This window comes from Peromyscus leucopus, chromosome 7 (genome assembly GCF_004664715.2).
Source record: "Peromyscus leucopus breed LL Stock chromosome 7, UCI_PerLeu_2.1, whole genome shotgun sequence".
In the NCBI taxonomy this organism is placed as follows: domain Eukaryota; kingdom Metazoa; phylum Chordata; class Mammalia; order Rodentia; family Cricetidae; genus Peromyscus; species Peromyscus leucopus.
Window position 1 is genome coordinate 84,685,469 of NC_051069.1, and position 13,037 is coordinate 84,698,505.

The window sequence follows — 13,037 nt, forward strand, 5'->3', positions numbered from 1 at the left end:
TGCACTAATTACTAGCTCGAACAATACTGGTTAGGCTCTTGTTTCACTCAGGGATAGATTATATTCAGTTCCAAAGTGCCCAAGATTGCCAGTTACATATCCATATAATAAGACAGCAATATTGGTAGGTCTTTTCTTAGTTTATCAGAGCTGTAACAGACCAAGATTTTTAAACCTTAATTGCAGAAATTGACTTCAAGGTTTTATAAACTGAATTGGGGAGCAAAATTATATGTTCTAGACTAGATTTACATTGAAAAGCCTGTAACCAAATGGACATACACTAATGTTCTCTTACATCCACCTTGTTTTGTGTTTACGCATCCATATTTGAGCCTTTGTGTATTCTTATGGAAGGCTGAGGAAGGATCATGCATTCAAGGCCAGTCAGTTTGGTAGGTTCAAGGCCACCCTAGGCTAGGTATTCATATTCTAATGAAAAGAGAATAGTTGGGGTCAGAAACAGCCAGATCTTTGCTCTATCTCAGAATAAACTGATGACAAATTACTTGTCTTCTATATTTCAATGGCTTGTTCCACATAGCTCAGCTATTGATTTTAGTGTCCAGTTACAGAATGCGTACAAGATTCTCCATTAATCTTCCTCATCTGCCTAGCTATTACACATCACCTGGTTCTATTCTTCTGGTCACAGTAGACTGGCCCAGTACCTAGTCACTCTGACAACATTTCCTTGATTAGGGATGAACATCTGACCCAAGTAGAGCCCGTGAATATCTTCCTGGTATTTAGTGGCCTAGGATGAGGAAGTAAGTAGTATGACCTGTCAGCTATAAAATCAGTAACACATCATTAGCCATGTTTCCATATGGAGAATGCTGGTCTTTGTAGTAAGAGAGAACGAGGCTGAAGTGAGAGAAAATCAGGAAAAACGCTGATGGAGTCATAGCAACCTTAGACTTTCTGAGACAACTATATCCCTGAACCTGATTGTCGATTTTCTAACCTTTCTTTGGATATGTGATCCAGTTAAGCTAAATAATCCCTCTCAAGTCAGACTAGCTTGAGTTCAGTTTCTGTAAGTAAACTTGAATTTTTTTTGTAGTGTTCTGACTCTAGTATTTTTCCTTTCTCCATTAACTGTATTCTTTTTCTAGGGCTGTAAACCTTATTTTCACAGATTTATCTTTCCTAACTTGTGGGTGCATTAGTGAATTTTTTTCTATATTTATAGTGTCTTTGGCTGCTTCCCTTCCATGGACCATTCTCTCCTGTTCATTGCACAGACCTTCATCCTATGAAGTGTTTAGTTTAATTTCTTGGACCCCACCAAGTCAGATGTGACTAAAGCATGCATAGGGATTTTGATGGAGAATAGGATTATATTTTGCTAGGGAAATGACTCGATGATTAAAAGTACTGGCTGCTCTTCCAAAAGACATAATTTCAGTTCCCAGCACCCCACATGGCAGCTTATAACCAGCTACTCCAGAGGATCTGATGTCCTGTCTTAGCCTCTGCAGCAATCAGGAATGCACATGACACAGGTGTACATACAGGTAAAACATAGCATCAAATAAATAAAATAATAGACTAAAAGGGTAGATTGGGGCCAGATTAAGGAAAATTTGGACAACTAACTTTCAATAGTTTACTGTTATTGTTTATACCAGAGTGTTTAATAGAATTTTCTGCAGTGGGAGAAATGTTCTATATATCTGCACTCTCCATTACTGTACTGTTAGTCACATTTCAGACACCTAACTCAAGAAAGGGAAGTTTTAAAAAAATTATTGATAATTATATGTATGTGAATGCCTAAGGGCATATATGTATACTATGTGAGTGCAAGGGCCACAGAGTCAGAAGGGGTATTAGATCCCGTGGAGCTGAAGTTGCAGATACTTTTGTGTTGCCAGGTGGGTGCTGGGAAACAAACCCAAGTCCTCTGTAAGAGTAATCAGCGATCTAACCACTGAGCCATCTCTTCAGCCTCTGAGAAAATGAATTTTAAATTTAAGTTTTAATCCTTGTAGGTAGCCACATATGACTGAGGTTACCATTTTTGTTACCATAGCTCTGAACATTAGGAAGAATGAATGATATGTGTTGGGGGAAAAGCAAAAACAATATGAACATTTAGAGATGAAATTGAAATAAGAAGAGACCTGCTTCTTTGTTCTTATTTTTTTTTAAGACTGGATTGATTTGAAACTCACTATATAGTCAAAGGTGGCCTTGGACTCATGGTAGTCCACCTGCCTTAGCCTCCTGAGTGCTAGGATTATAGCTGTGATCGCCCATATTCATCTAGAAGGAAAGAATCACTTCTTTTTTGTCATTTTGTTTTGAGACAGGACCTTATGTTGCCTAGCCTGGCCTTGAACACATGATGTAGCCCAGGGTGATCTTGAACTCCAGTTTGTCTTGCTTCATCTCTGCAGTGCTGGGATTACAAGTGTATACTACCATGTCTGGTTTAGAAAATCACTTTTTTTGCTGAATATTGATGCTTTTAGCAAGGTTGGGAAACATAAAAGGATGTGCTGATTTGAGATGTACAGTGAGAAGTGAAATACTGAGGAAATTGAGTGGAGATTTTGAGATATATAGTGCTAACCAATAAGCAGTTCTAAACTAGAGTTTAGAGAAGAATGGAAAAGCCCAGGACAACCACTAAGTATTTTAGTAGTCATCATCTATGCAGAGGTGGTAAATGCCCTACCGAAGGGGAGTATACATTCTTAAGAAAACAGCATTGTGTTATCACTTTGTTACTGTAACAAACATCTGAGGCAAATCAACTTAAAGAGAAGAAGAAAAGTTTGTTTTGGCTCATCATTTTGGAAGTTTTAGTTTATAATTGATAGGACCTATTACTCTGGATCTGTAGTGACGCAGTACATCTTGGAGGAAGCACGTAGTAGAGAAAGCCCATTTACCTCATGGTTAGGAACCCAGCCTTCATGGTTTGGCATTTCCAAAACCCATTTTAAAGGCAGGTCTTGGTATATACTATATTTAAAAGTTTCTGCTACCTCCCAACAGGATTATTGGTGGAAACATCATCATCGTCATCATCATCATCATCATCATCATCATCATCATGCAGGGTCTAGCTTTGTAGCCTTGGATGACTTGCAACTCATTATGTAAATCAGGCTGGCCTCAACAGAGATCACCTACCTCTGCCTTCCAATTGTGGGGATTAAAGGCATGTGGCACAAATGCCCAGCTAGGACCAAAGCTTTTAATATCTTTTAAGTTCTTTGAGGGATAGGGTAGATCTAGACTTCAGCAAACATCAAGGGTAGAACATTGGAGAATGTCTATGCTAAAAATAAGACATGGAGCGACAAAGGTAAACTTGTTTACTATGTGACATTTTAAGAAATCAGTATTTATTTATTCAAGTGGTTTCAGGGATCCTTTGCTTAGGTCTAATACTGGCTAAGATTAGAAATTTTATTTAATATGTAAGAAATCACAAGTTCAAACTTACTAATTGCCACTTGTTTATGAGGCCAACTAGCTATCATTGTTCTTACTGTCAGTATCACTTCTGTCTATATATTCATGTTTGTCATTAAATGTATTTGGTCAAGTTGCTAGTAAACATAGCAAGTTCCAACTTAAAGAGATCAATATACAAACCTGGAAGAGAGATACTTAGCCCCATCTGGTATTTTCTAACCAATAGTTATAATTAATAATGCATAAATACATTTTTAAAATTTGTTATGTGTGTGGATATTGACTGCATATGTTTGTATAACACATGTGTGCAGTACTCACAGAGTCCAGAAGAGGACATCAGATAACATGGAGCTAAAGTTAGAAATGGTTGTGAGCTGCCATGTGGATGCTGGAAATCAAACCTGGGTCCTCTGGAAGAGCAGTCAGTGATCTTAACTGCCTGACCATCTCTGTAACCCCTGAATAGAGTTTATATATATAGATTAAGAAGAAATTGTTCAAGGGGGTGCTTTAAAATTATTAAAAATAAATTGTGTGTGTGTGTGTGTGTGTGTGTTGGAGGACAACTTGTGGGAGTCAGTTTTCTCCTTCTGTTGTTTGGATCCTGGGATTCAGCACAGGTCATTAGGCTTGACGGCAGGTGCCTTTACCTACTGAGCCATCCTGTTGGCCCTCCAAAGATGCTTTTTATTGTGACAGTGGACAATCCTATGTACTTTGCCACACTGTGTCATCCTCCTGTACAGGAGCAGAGAAGGTAGTGATTATTCTGCCTGCTAAGAGAGACATGGGAGTGCACTAGATTGAAGAGTGCCAACAGGGAAGTAAAATAAGCAGCAAAATGGAAACATCAGGAAACGGGTGGGTTGAAGTTGCTGTCTATGGAGTAGACAGATGACAGGCCAATTTGCTGCCTAGTTCAGTGACTGATAGGTAACTGGTACTCAGTTTGTATTTGTTGACCAAAGAATGAATGCTGATTAGGAAGGAAATACGCTCCTGCAAGAATAGTGGGATCTTTGGTATTTTGCTTGACCTGTCTTTGGGCTGCTATTGGGGTTATCGTTAAAATATATACAAAGTAAATTATATTTGAACTTGTAAACAATGTCCAGCTTTAGGTAATGAGAGGAATGATTTGAAGTTGAGAGGTATGGTGAGTAGATTGATCTAATTTCCTTTTGCTTTGAAACTGTAAAATAGATATGACCTCACCTACTTCCCAAATATCCCAGTCTCTAGTGACACAGGTAAACCCTCTAGCTGATCTGACAGGTTATAGAGATTTGTACTTACTTTCTCTGTCAGAAAGATCCTTTGCTAAGATGATTAAGAATAATGCAAAACATGGGGAGTTGAAAACTATTTCCAGTGATTTAGACAGGATTTAATTTTTTTAATGTGTGTGAGTGTTTTGCCTTCATGTATTTCTGTGCCCATCTGTGTACCTGGTGTCTGCAGAGGCCAGATGACCTGGAGCTGAAGTGCCAGGTGGTTGTGAGTTGCCATGTCAGTTCTGGGAGTTGAACCTGGTCCTCTGAAAGAACAGCCAGTTCTTGATTGCTCATCTCTCTCCAGCCCAGAGATTTTAATACACAAAATTGACTAGATTCTGTGTAATTTCCAACTTCCTTCTTTTATTCAGAATTTCTTTTGAAATCTGACTTGCCATATAAACTTAGTTAATTGAATTTTTAAAGTGTGTGTGTGTGTGTTACGAGATCAGAAGAAAGGTGTCAGGTCCTCTGGAGCTAGAGTTAATGCAGTTGTGAGCAGCCCAGCATGAATGTTGGAAACTAAACTTGGGAACCAAACTTGGGTCCTTTTGAAAGTGCAGCAAGTGCTCCTATCACTGAGCCATCCTTCCATCCCAGTTCATTGAATTTCAATTTATTTATTTATTTATTTATTTATTTATTTATTTATTTATTTAGGTTTTTTCAAGACAGGTTTTCTCATTGAATTTTAATAGATTGCTCAAATACAATAGACTCGCCATTGATACTTTAAGGCACTAGAATTTGAAAAGATTTGGGGTCTTGTAAGTTGTATTTTCAATTTTAACATGTTTACAAACCAACTAATTCATACCCCATATTATATCATTGTTGGTGCATGTTAGTGTTGATATGTGTTAGCAGAAGAAAAGTTTGAATAAGAAAAATCATCTGGTTTCTTTCAGTCAACATTGGTGGAATATCAGACAGGAACTGTTTAAGATGCTAATACGATACTAAAAGCAAAGCACAAAATTCTTGCATTCCTGGAGCTATTGTCGGGAAATACATTAAAAAAAAATCTGTGGTGGCTCATTCCTATCATCCCAACACTTAGGAGACTGTGACAGAATTTCCACATGTTCTAGGCCAGCCTGGGCTACAAAGTAGGAGCCTGTCCCAAACAAAATACAAGGTAAATTACATGTGAACTGTAATCACTGTCCCAAAGTCTGTAGCAAGCAAGCAAACAAGAACCCTGTTTCCAAGGGGAGTTTTCCCGTGTAGGTGGTGAGTGAGGAAGAAGGAAAGGCACTTCAGCCATTGTGGGTACTGGTACTCACCGGGAGCTGAGAGATGAGAACTAAGGCCCCCGAGACAGGGGGATTTGTTTGGCTTTTGTCTGTTGTTTTCAGTACTACTGTATCCCCAGCTCCAAAGTGGTTCTTGGCTTGTGATCAATTTCAGTAAATACATGTTGGTAGAAGTGCTTGTTGTTTGAAACTTACTTAAAGATATATGCTTTAGTAAGTTTTTTTTACGTGCAGCCAGTTGGAAATTTTATTTCCATTGCCTTATTTGTAATGTTATTGCAGCAAAAAGCATATCAATATTGACAGCTGATCTTATAGTTATCAAATATTGTGAAGAGTAGGCTTGGACATGAACTTGAAAGGTCATCTTTGTTAGATTTCCTGTGTAGGAAAATGGAGTAAGATGATTAAGTATGTAATTTTAATTAATCATTTAAAATCTAGGACAACATAATTGGGTGCTCTGTTGAGAAAATAGAGAAAGGTACTTACCGCTAGATACAAAAGGACTAACCCAAAAAGTTTGAGACTTCTAGCTGTGTGGGAAAGTGGGAGGAAAATAGAGCACAACTAAGCTGCTCTTTGTTGATATCAGAAATGAGCCTGTCATTCACTTTGGCGTTGAAGCATGGCCTATCTCGGGGGGCAGGACGAGGACTTTTTTTCCCTCCCACAAGGGCTGGACAGTTTCTACAGGCTCAGAAAGCTCCGAGCAGTTTTTCAAGTTTCTCCTCCTTTTTCTCTCAGTAATTCATGGTGCATTTGCTCTGCTTTCAAAATGCGTTAAGGTCTTCTGCTTTGTGACTGATTGCCCGGAGCCGGCAGATAGTCGGACATGTATAATTCGAATTATGCAGGTCTTGTGAGTAAGTTAATTTTATTTTTTAAACTACTTAGAATTCAAATGATATTTAGAGAAATGATAGCTTGGGCTTAGGCATTTTATCACCTTCTACCTTTAAGCATTTTTTTTTTAATTTTAAAAAGCCTTTATAATTTAGCAAGAAAGCCAAGCTCCATGCAGAAAAGCCCCTTTCTCAGCACCTGTGTTTTGAGTTTCTTTGGATGTGTCTTTGTTACTTGGTCAGTCACACACGTCTGTTCAAGCCACTTGACTGGTTTTCTTGAGCATCTTTTTAGTTTTATTGAGAAGTATTTTAAATTGAGCTTGTCTGAGCTCGATTGCTTACGTCTGACACAGTCTCAAGTTTCCACTGAATGGTAACAAAGACTGTAGAGTGTTGTTGGTACTGCTGTGAGAGGCATGCTTCCTTAGACCAGGTAAGAGAGACCAGTTTGTTTTCTCACAGCCTGGTGGGTTTTTACCGTGTTTGTATTTGCTAGGCAGCTGCCATGCTAAATAGGAAAGTAGCCAGAACAGGCTGATTTCAAGACGTCCTTGCTGGTTACAGCTAGAAAAACTACAGAGCATGGGGGTAGGGGGTGGGGGAGGGGTAGAGTTAGCCTAGTTTATCCTCAGCTATTTATATAAATTAATTCAAATGCAGAAATAATTCTGGAATTCATTTTGTTCCATTTAAAAGTTAAAGAAGCAGTTGAAGATAGCAGTCATTTAAAAAATACTTCATGGTTATTCCTCATGGAAGCAATTCTAGTAGTAGTTTTTATTTTCATTTTTTCCAGTAAATAAAATAAGATTTGTCCTTATTAAATATGTTTTTTGTTTATAAAAACTTAAATTGTCGGCAACAAAGTATGCTTCCCCAGAATCTCTAGAAATCATTCTGCACAGGAAAGAAAAATCAGCCTTTGTAGTTATTTTGTTCCCTTTTTACCCCAGTACAATTTCCTTAAAAGTATTTGTGCTTTGAAAATGTCAGCTGTATTCTAATGAAGCTCCAGCATTGTTTGCTCATAAAGGAGCCGGTGCATTCCACTGCTTGATGGTTTATTATGAGGCACAGTGTGAGAGTGGGTGGCACCATTTGGTGTCTGCCTCTTGGGGTAGTGACTGCCATTATGTTAGCTTTGGATTGGCAAAGAAAATATACCATGCAAGATGCTATACAGAATCTGGACACTGTGAAGAAAATCTTATCCCTAAACAATTCTTAGTGAGTCAGGAATGTGTAACAGCTTGATTGAGTTGATCATTTCAAGTAGACTCTTGAAGTCTGCATTGTGGCTACAATTTATAGTCAGTGAAGCACAATCTTGCTGTTGTTTTTTAATATCATTCTTTTTACTTTAATAAGAAAATAAAGTTTTTGTAAGCTATAATAATTTAATGGATATGGCAATGTTTTAAGTAATATACTTCAAACAAGTCTAAGGAAAAAAGGTTAAGGAACTTAGTATGGGTAGGGAGGGGGAGTTGGAGAGGGGCAGAGAGCCTTTCTTTCAGTTAGGAAAGCCCTGATGAAGGGGGAAAAAAGCAACAGATGTTTCTTCTGTTACAATTGAAGTTGTTTCATTCAAAATTCAACAGTAGCTGGAATGAGGAGAGAGGAGGTCATAAATCCTACCTAAATGGTGAATAAATAAAACAGCCATTTATCATTTATAATTTATTTAAAATTCATCCTTTATATTCAGGATTTGAGAATCAGCATAACAAAAATGAGTAAGTTTTTGTTAAAGAGGCTGTTTTAAAGAAACCTCAAAAGTTGTGTAATGAAAATAGAGAAAGTTAATTTAGTGCATTTAAGTTACAGGAAATTGGTCATTATATTAGATATAACACTTAAAACCAAAGTCAAATAATATACAGAGGAAATGCTTAGTTGCAAAAGTTTGTAATTGCACAATCGGTACAAAGGCATAAAATGAAATAGGAAACAGCAGTTGTCCATGTAATAGGTCATTTCTATAAGAAGCATGAGACTTATTCCAAAGACTTTCTGAGTGAAAAATGTGGGAGAAATGTTTTGAGTGTAATTGAAGTGATATATTGTGGTTTGTCTATGAAAAGAAAAATGATAAGCTTAGGTTGGTTGCTCATGGAAAAAGGGTGATGTTTATTTGCTGGAAAGAGCAGGCAGGGAGATAATATGCACATAATGAAAGCAGTCATGTATTTTTTAGGAGTTTTGTATTCATGAAATTCATTATGAGTAAAGTAAAAACCTTTCCTTTCCTTTTTATAAGTCACACAAAGGGAGTCCTGTGTTCTTGTGTAAATTGTTCTTATACATGTTACAGCCATTCTTTGTTGGGTGGGAGAAACTATAGGGTCTTATATATAGTTCAGACTGTTCGGACTTTTTTGGGGTGGCAGGACACAGGGTCTCACTATGTAGCTCTGACTTGCTTGAAACTCAGATTCACCTCCCTCTCTCTGCCCACCATGTGCTGGTTTTAAATTGTAAGCCACCGTGCTGGGCCTGACCTAGGACTTTTGGTTCTTCTTCTGTCCCCAGAGCACTAAGTGATAGAAACAGGCCACCACTCCATCTGTCTTTATGGGGGTCTTTTGGTTTTGGTAGTATGGGTGATTGAACCTAGACAAGCATGCTACCATTTAGCTGTATCCTTGGCCTTTATGCGCTCTTTAAAATATTATTATTATTATTATTATTATTATTATTATTATTATTATTATTATGTGATGGGCCATGAGTACCATAGCACAAATATGGCGTCAGTTCTCTTTCCCCACCTTTACCCGGGATCCTGGCTCCTGAGGTTGAACTCATATCGGCAGGCTTAAGGAACACTTGACCCACTGAGCTATGCAGATCTTGGGCCCCTTAGGCTTTTCTGAAAGTTAATCTTTTGTTTGTTTGGCTTGGTTTGGGTTTTGGTTTTTGAATTTTTTTTTTTTTTTTTTTTTTTTTTTTTTTTGAGACAGGGTCTCTCTCCATAGCCCTGGCTGTCCTGGAACTCATTCTGTAGTCCAAATTGGCCTTGACGCATAGAGATCTGCCTGCCTCTGCTTCCAAGAGTGCTGGGATTAAAGGTGTATGCCACCCATACCAGGCAAACTTAGCCTTTCAAAACTGGTGCTAAGCATTAAATCTTTTTAAGAATTTTATATGTGTAGGTGTTTTACCTGCAGGCATTTGCTGCTCACCACTTGCGTCTGGTGCCCATGCAGACCAGAAGAGGGCATCAGATCCTCTGGAACTCCGAAATAGCGGCTAGTACTCTTAACCTCTGAAGGACCTCTCCGTCCCCAGCACCAGATCTTCTCTTAGGCATTTATTATTTTTCATATCTTACTCTGTAAAGTTAGTAGTAATATTTAATAGCCAAAAAATTCTTCAGCTACATTTGAATTTTGTGCATTGGTCAAATATTAGATAGTTTCTAAATATTTAATTGGTCTAAGAAGACTGGAAATGGTACTTCCTGCTCCCCAAGCTCTCTTTTCCCCAACCCTTGCCCTCCATTACCACCCCCCATGTCCAGTTTGGTTATGTAGATCTCATCCATTTCTCTGTTGTTGGGCAATCCCTGTGTCTTTCCTAGGGTCTTCTTTACTAGGTAGCCTCCCTGGAGTTGTGAGTTGCAGTCTGGTTATCCTTTGCTTTATATCTAGTATCCACTTATAAATGAGTACATACCATGTTTGTCTTTCTGAGTCTGGTTTACCTCACTCAGGATGATTTTTTCTAGTTCCATCCATTTGCCTGCAAACCTCACGATGTCATTGTTTTTCTCTGCTCAGTAGTACTCCATTGCATATATGTACCACATTTTCTTTATCTATTCTTCAGTTGAAGGGCATCTAGGACACTTTGCTCAGCCTTGGTGTAGGGAGGAGGGAACTGGACCTGCCTCGGCTGAGTCTACCAGGCTGGGCTGACTCCCCAGGGGAGACCATGCCTTGGAGGAGGTGGGATTGGGGGGTGGGAGGAGGGAGGACAGAGGAATCCGTGGCTGATATGTGAAATTAATATTTTTAAAAAAAGAAGACTGGAAATGATTCCAACGTTAAAGGAAAATATTACATTGTTCTCGTTTTGGGCTAGTATCTGTAGGCTTCCTTGAAGGTTTTCTTCAAATAAGGATGACAGAGTTTAGAGAGTTTTGAAGCTTTATCAGCTCATTGATTTAATTAAAATTAAGATTCTAAAGTTGATCTACATACACTTCAAAGGAATAACAACAATATTGACCAAGGAATGTAAATTTCAATGGAATAGACAACCTTTAAAACCGCAGTTGGACCTGTGCAGAATGTATAATTGTAATAGCATTGTAGATTGCAGGTGTCAGACGTCAGTGCCATTCACTATTCCTAATGTAGACAGGAGGACACCATATTACAGAATGAGGAAAGCAGCCGTGGCAGAACATTGCCATTGCCATTGCGACCCTTCCAATTAGGACTTCAAAACTAAGAAATAGAAAGCACATCAGCTGAATTTTCTTTTTTTTTTTTTTTTTTTTTTGGTTTTTCGAGACAGGGTTTCTCTGTGTAGCTTTGCGCCTTTCCTGGAACTCGCTTTGGAGACCAGGCTGGCCTCGAACTCACAGAGATCCACCTGCCTCTGCCTCCCGAGTGCTGGGATTAAAGGCGTGCGCCACCACCGCCCGGCCAGCTGAATTTTCTTAAGGGGAACACCTGGTGTTGCCATAGAAATGAATTATGCAATCATATAATGTGTATGCTTGTGATACGTGGATGTCTGTATACATGCCACCATATATATGGTGTTCAGAGAATCTTGTGGAGTCAGTTCTTTCCTTCTACCTATCTAGTGTGTCCTATACCAATTTTTATTATACTTCCTTATTTGCTTGTAAGACAGGCTCTTTTGTAATTGAGGCTGCCTTCAAACTATATGGCTAAGAATAACCTTAAACATATAATATGCCGGGCGGTGGTGGCGCACGCCTTTAATCCCAGCACTCGGGAGGCAGAGCCAGGCGTTTCTCTGTGAGTTCGAGGCCAGCCTGGGCTACCAAGTGAGTTCCAGGACAGGCGCAAAGCTACACAGAAAAACCCTGTCTCGAAAAACAAAAAAAAACAAAAAACAAAAAACAACAACAACAACAACAAAAAAAAAACCATATAATACTGCTGCTTCCTCCTTTGTGTTGGGATTATAGGCATGTGCCACCACTCTGTTTTATGTGGTTCTGGATATGGAACCCTGGACTTCATGCATACTGACAAGCACTGTACAGCAGTTTCTTTATTGAGACACTGTCTTCCTCTGTAGCCTAGGCAACTTTCAACTCAGTATGTAGCCCAGAGATGATTTCTTTATATGCACACATGCACGTGTATTCCTTAATTCACATTCTCTCTCTATTTGTATATCTAGTAGCCTAGATTGGACTTAGACTTATTATATAATTGAATTCAAACTCCTAATCCTCATGTCTCCACCTTCTAGGTGCTGGGGTTACAATTGAAGTCTGCCACATTCAGTTTATGAATAGGAGGTTTTCCTTTTTTGAGGCAAGGTCTCAATAAACAGCCTTGTCTGGCCTAATACACTTGTAGTCCAGGCTGGCTTCTGACTTGTCTAAGTCCTCCTATATTGGCAACCAGAGTACTAGGATTATAGACATATGCCATCATACCTTAATTTCCAATAAGCTCTACCACAGTTAGTATATCATCCAAAGCATGGAGTGATAGAAGGCTTTAGGAACAAGGTGTACTTGTGGATTGATCTTCATTGTGAACTCTTCAGCTTAAAACTAAGGTCCTAGGGAAGTCAGTCTTAGCTATCATTTTTCCTTAAGTCAGTATACCCAGAGAGTAATTGATGTGGTTATTCTCACTGCCTTATTTGTAAGAGGGAAAATTTGCTTACTGCTTGTATTTTTTTTATGGAAAGAAATCTTTTATATTGTTTAAGAATACATGAATACTATACTTTGAGTAACTTTTCTAAGGTATCTATGGAACTGTGTGTGTATATACATATACATACACACACACACACACACACACACACACACACACACACACACACACAGTCCTGTTAAATATGCTGGCCTTAAACTCCCTATAATCCTCCTACCTCAGCTTCACAAGTGCTAGGATTACAGGTCTGTGCTGCCATGCTGGTGTGGATCCAGGACTTTTTTGTGTAGTGACAGTGTTTTCTACCATGTTTCAGGCAACACATTTTCAAGTACATTTTTA

The 13,037-nt window shown here is 38.6% G+C and overlaps 1 protein-coding gene across 12 annotated transcripts in view; it reads left to right on the top strand.

Annotated features, from left to right (window-relative positions):
• Tfdp2 (transcription factor Dp-2) overlaps positions 1-13,037 on the top strand; it is a 130,685-nt gene that overhangs the window by 57,572 nt on the left and 60,076 nt on the right. Inside the window, exon 1 of one of the 12 annotated variants that reach the window (XM_028866021.2) lies at positions 6,228-6,834. The exons of 9 other annotated variants lie outside the window; for them this stretch is intronic. In XM_028866021.2, coding sequence (XP_028721854.1) covers positions 6,804-6,834 — 31 coding nt within the window. In that variant the 5' untranslated portion in view covers positions 6,228-6,803. Of the gene's footprint in view, positions 1-6,227; positions 6,835-6,887; positions 7,250-13,037 lie in introns of those variants that run through there. 2 more of the 12 variants (XM_037207853.1, XM_028866026.1) reach the window with 2 other exon arrangements.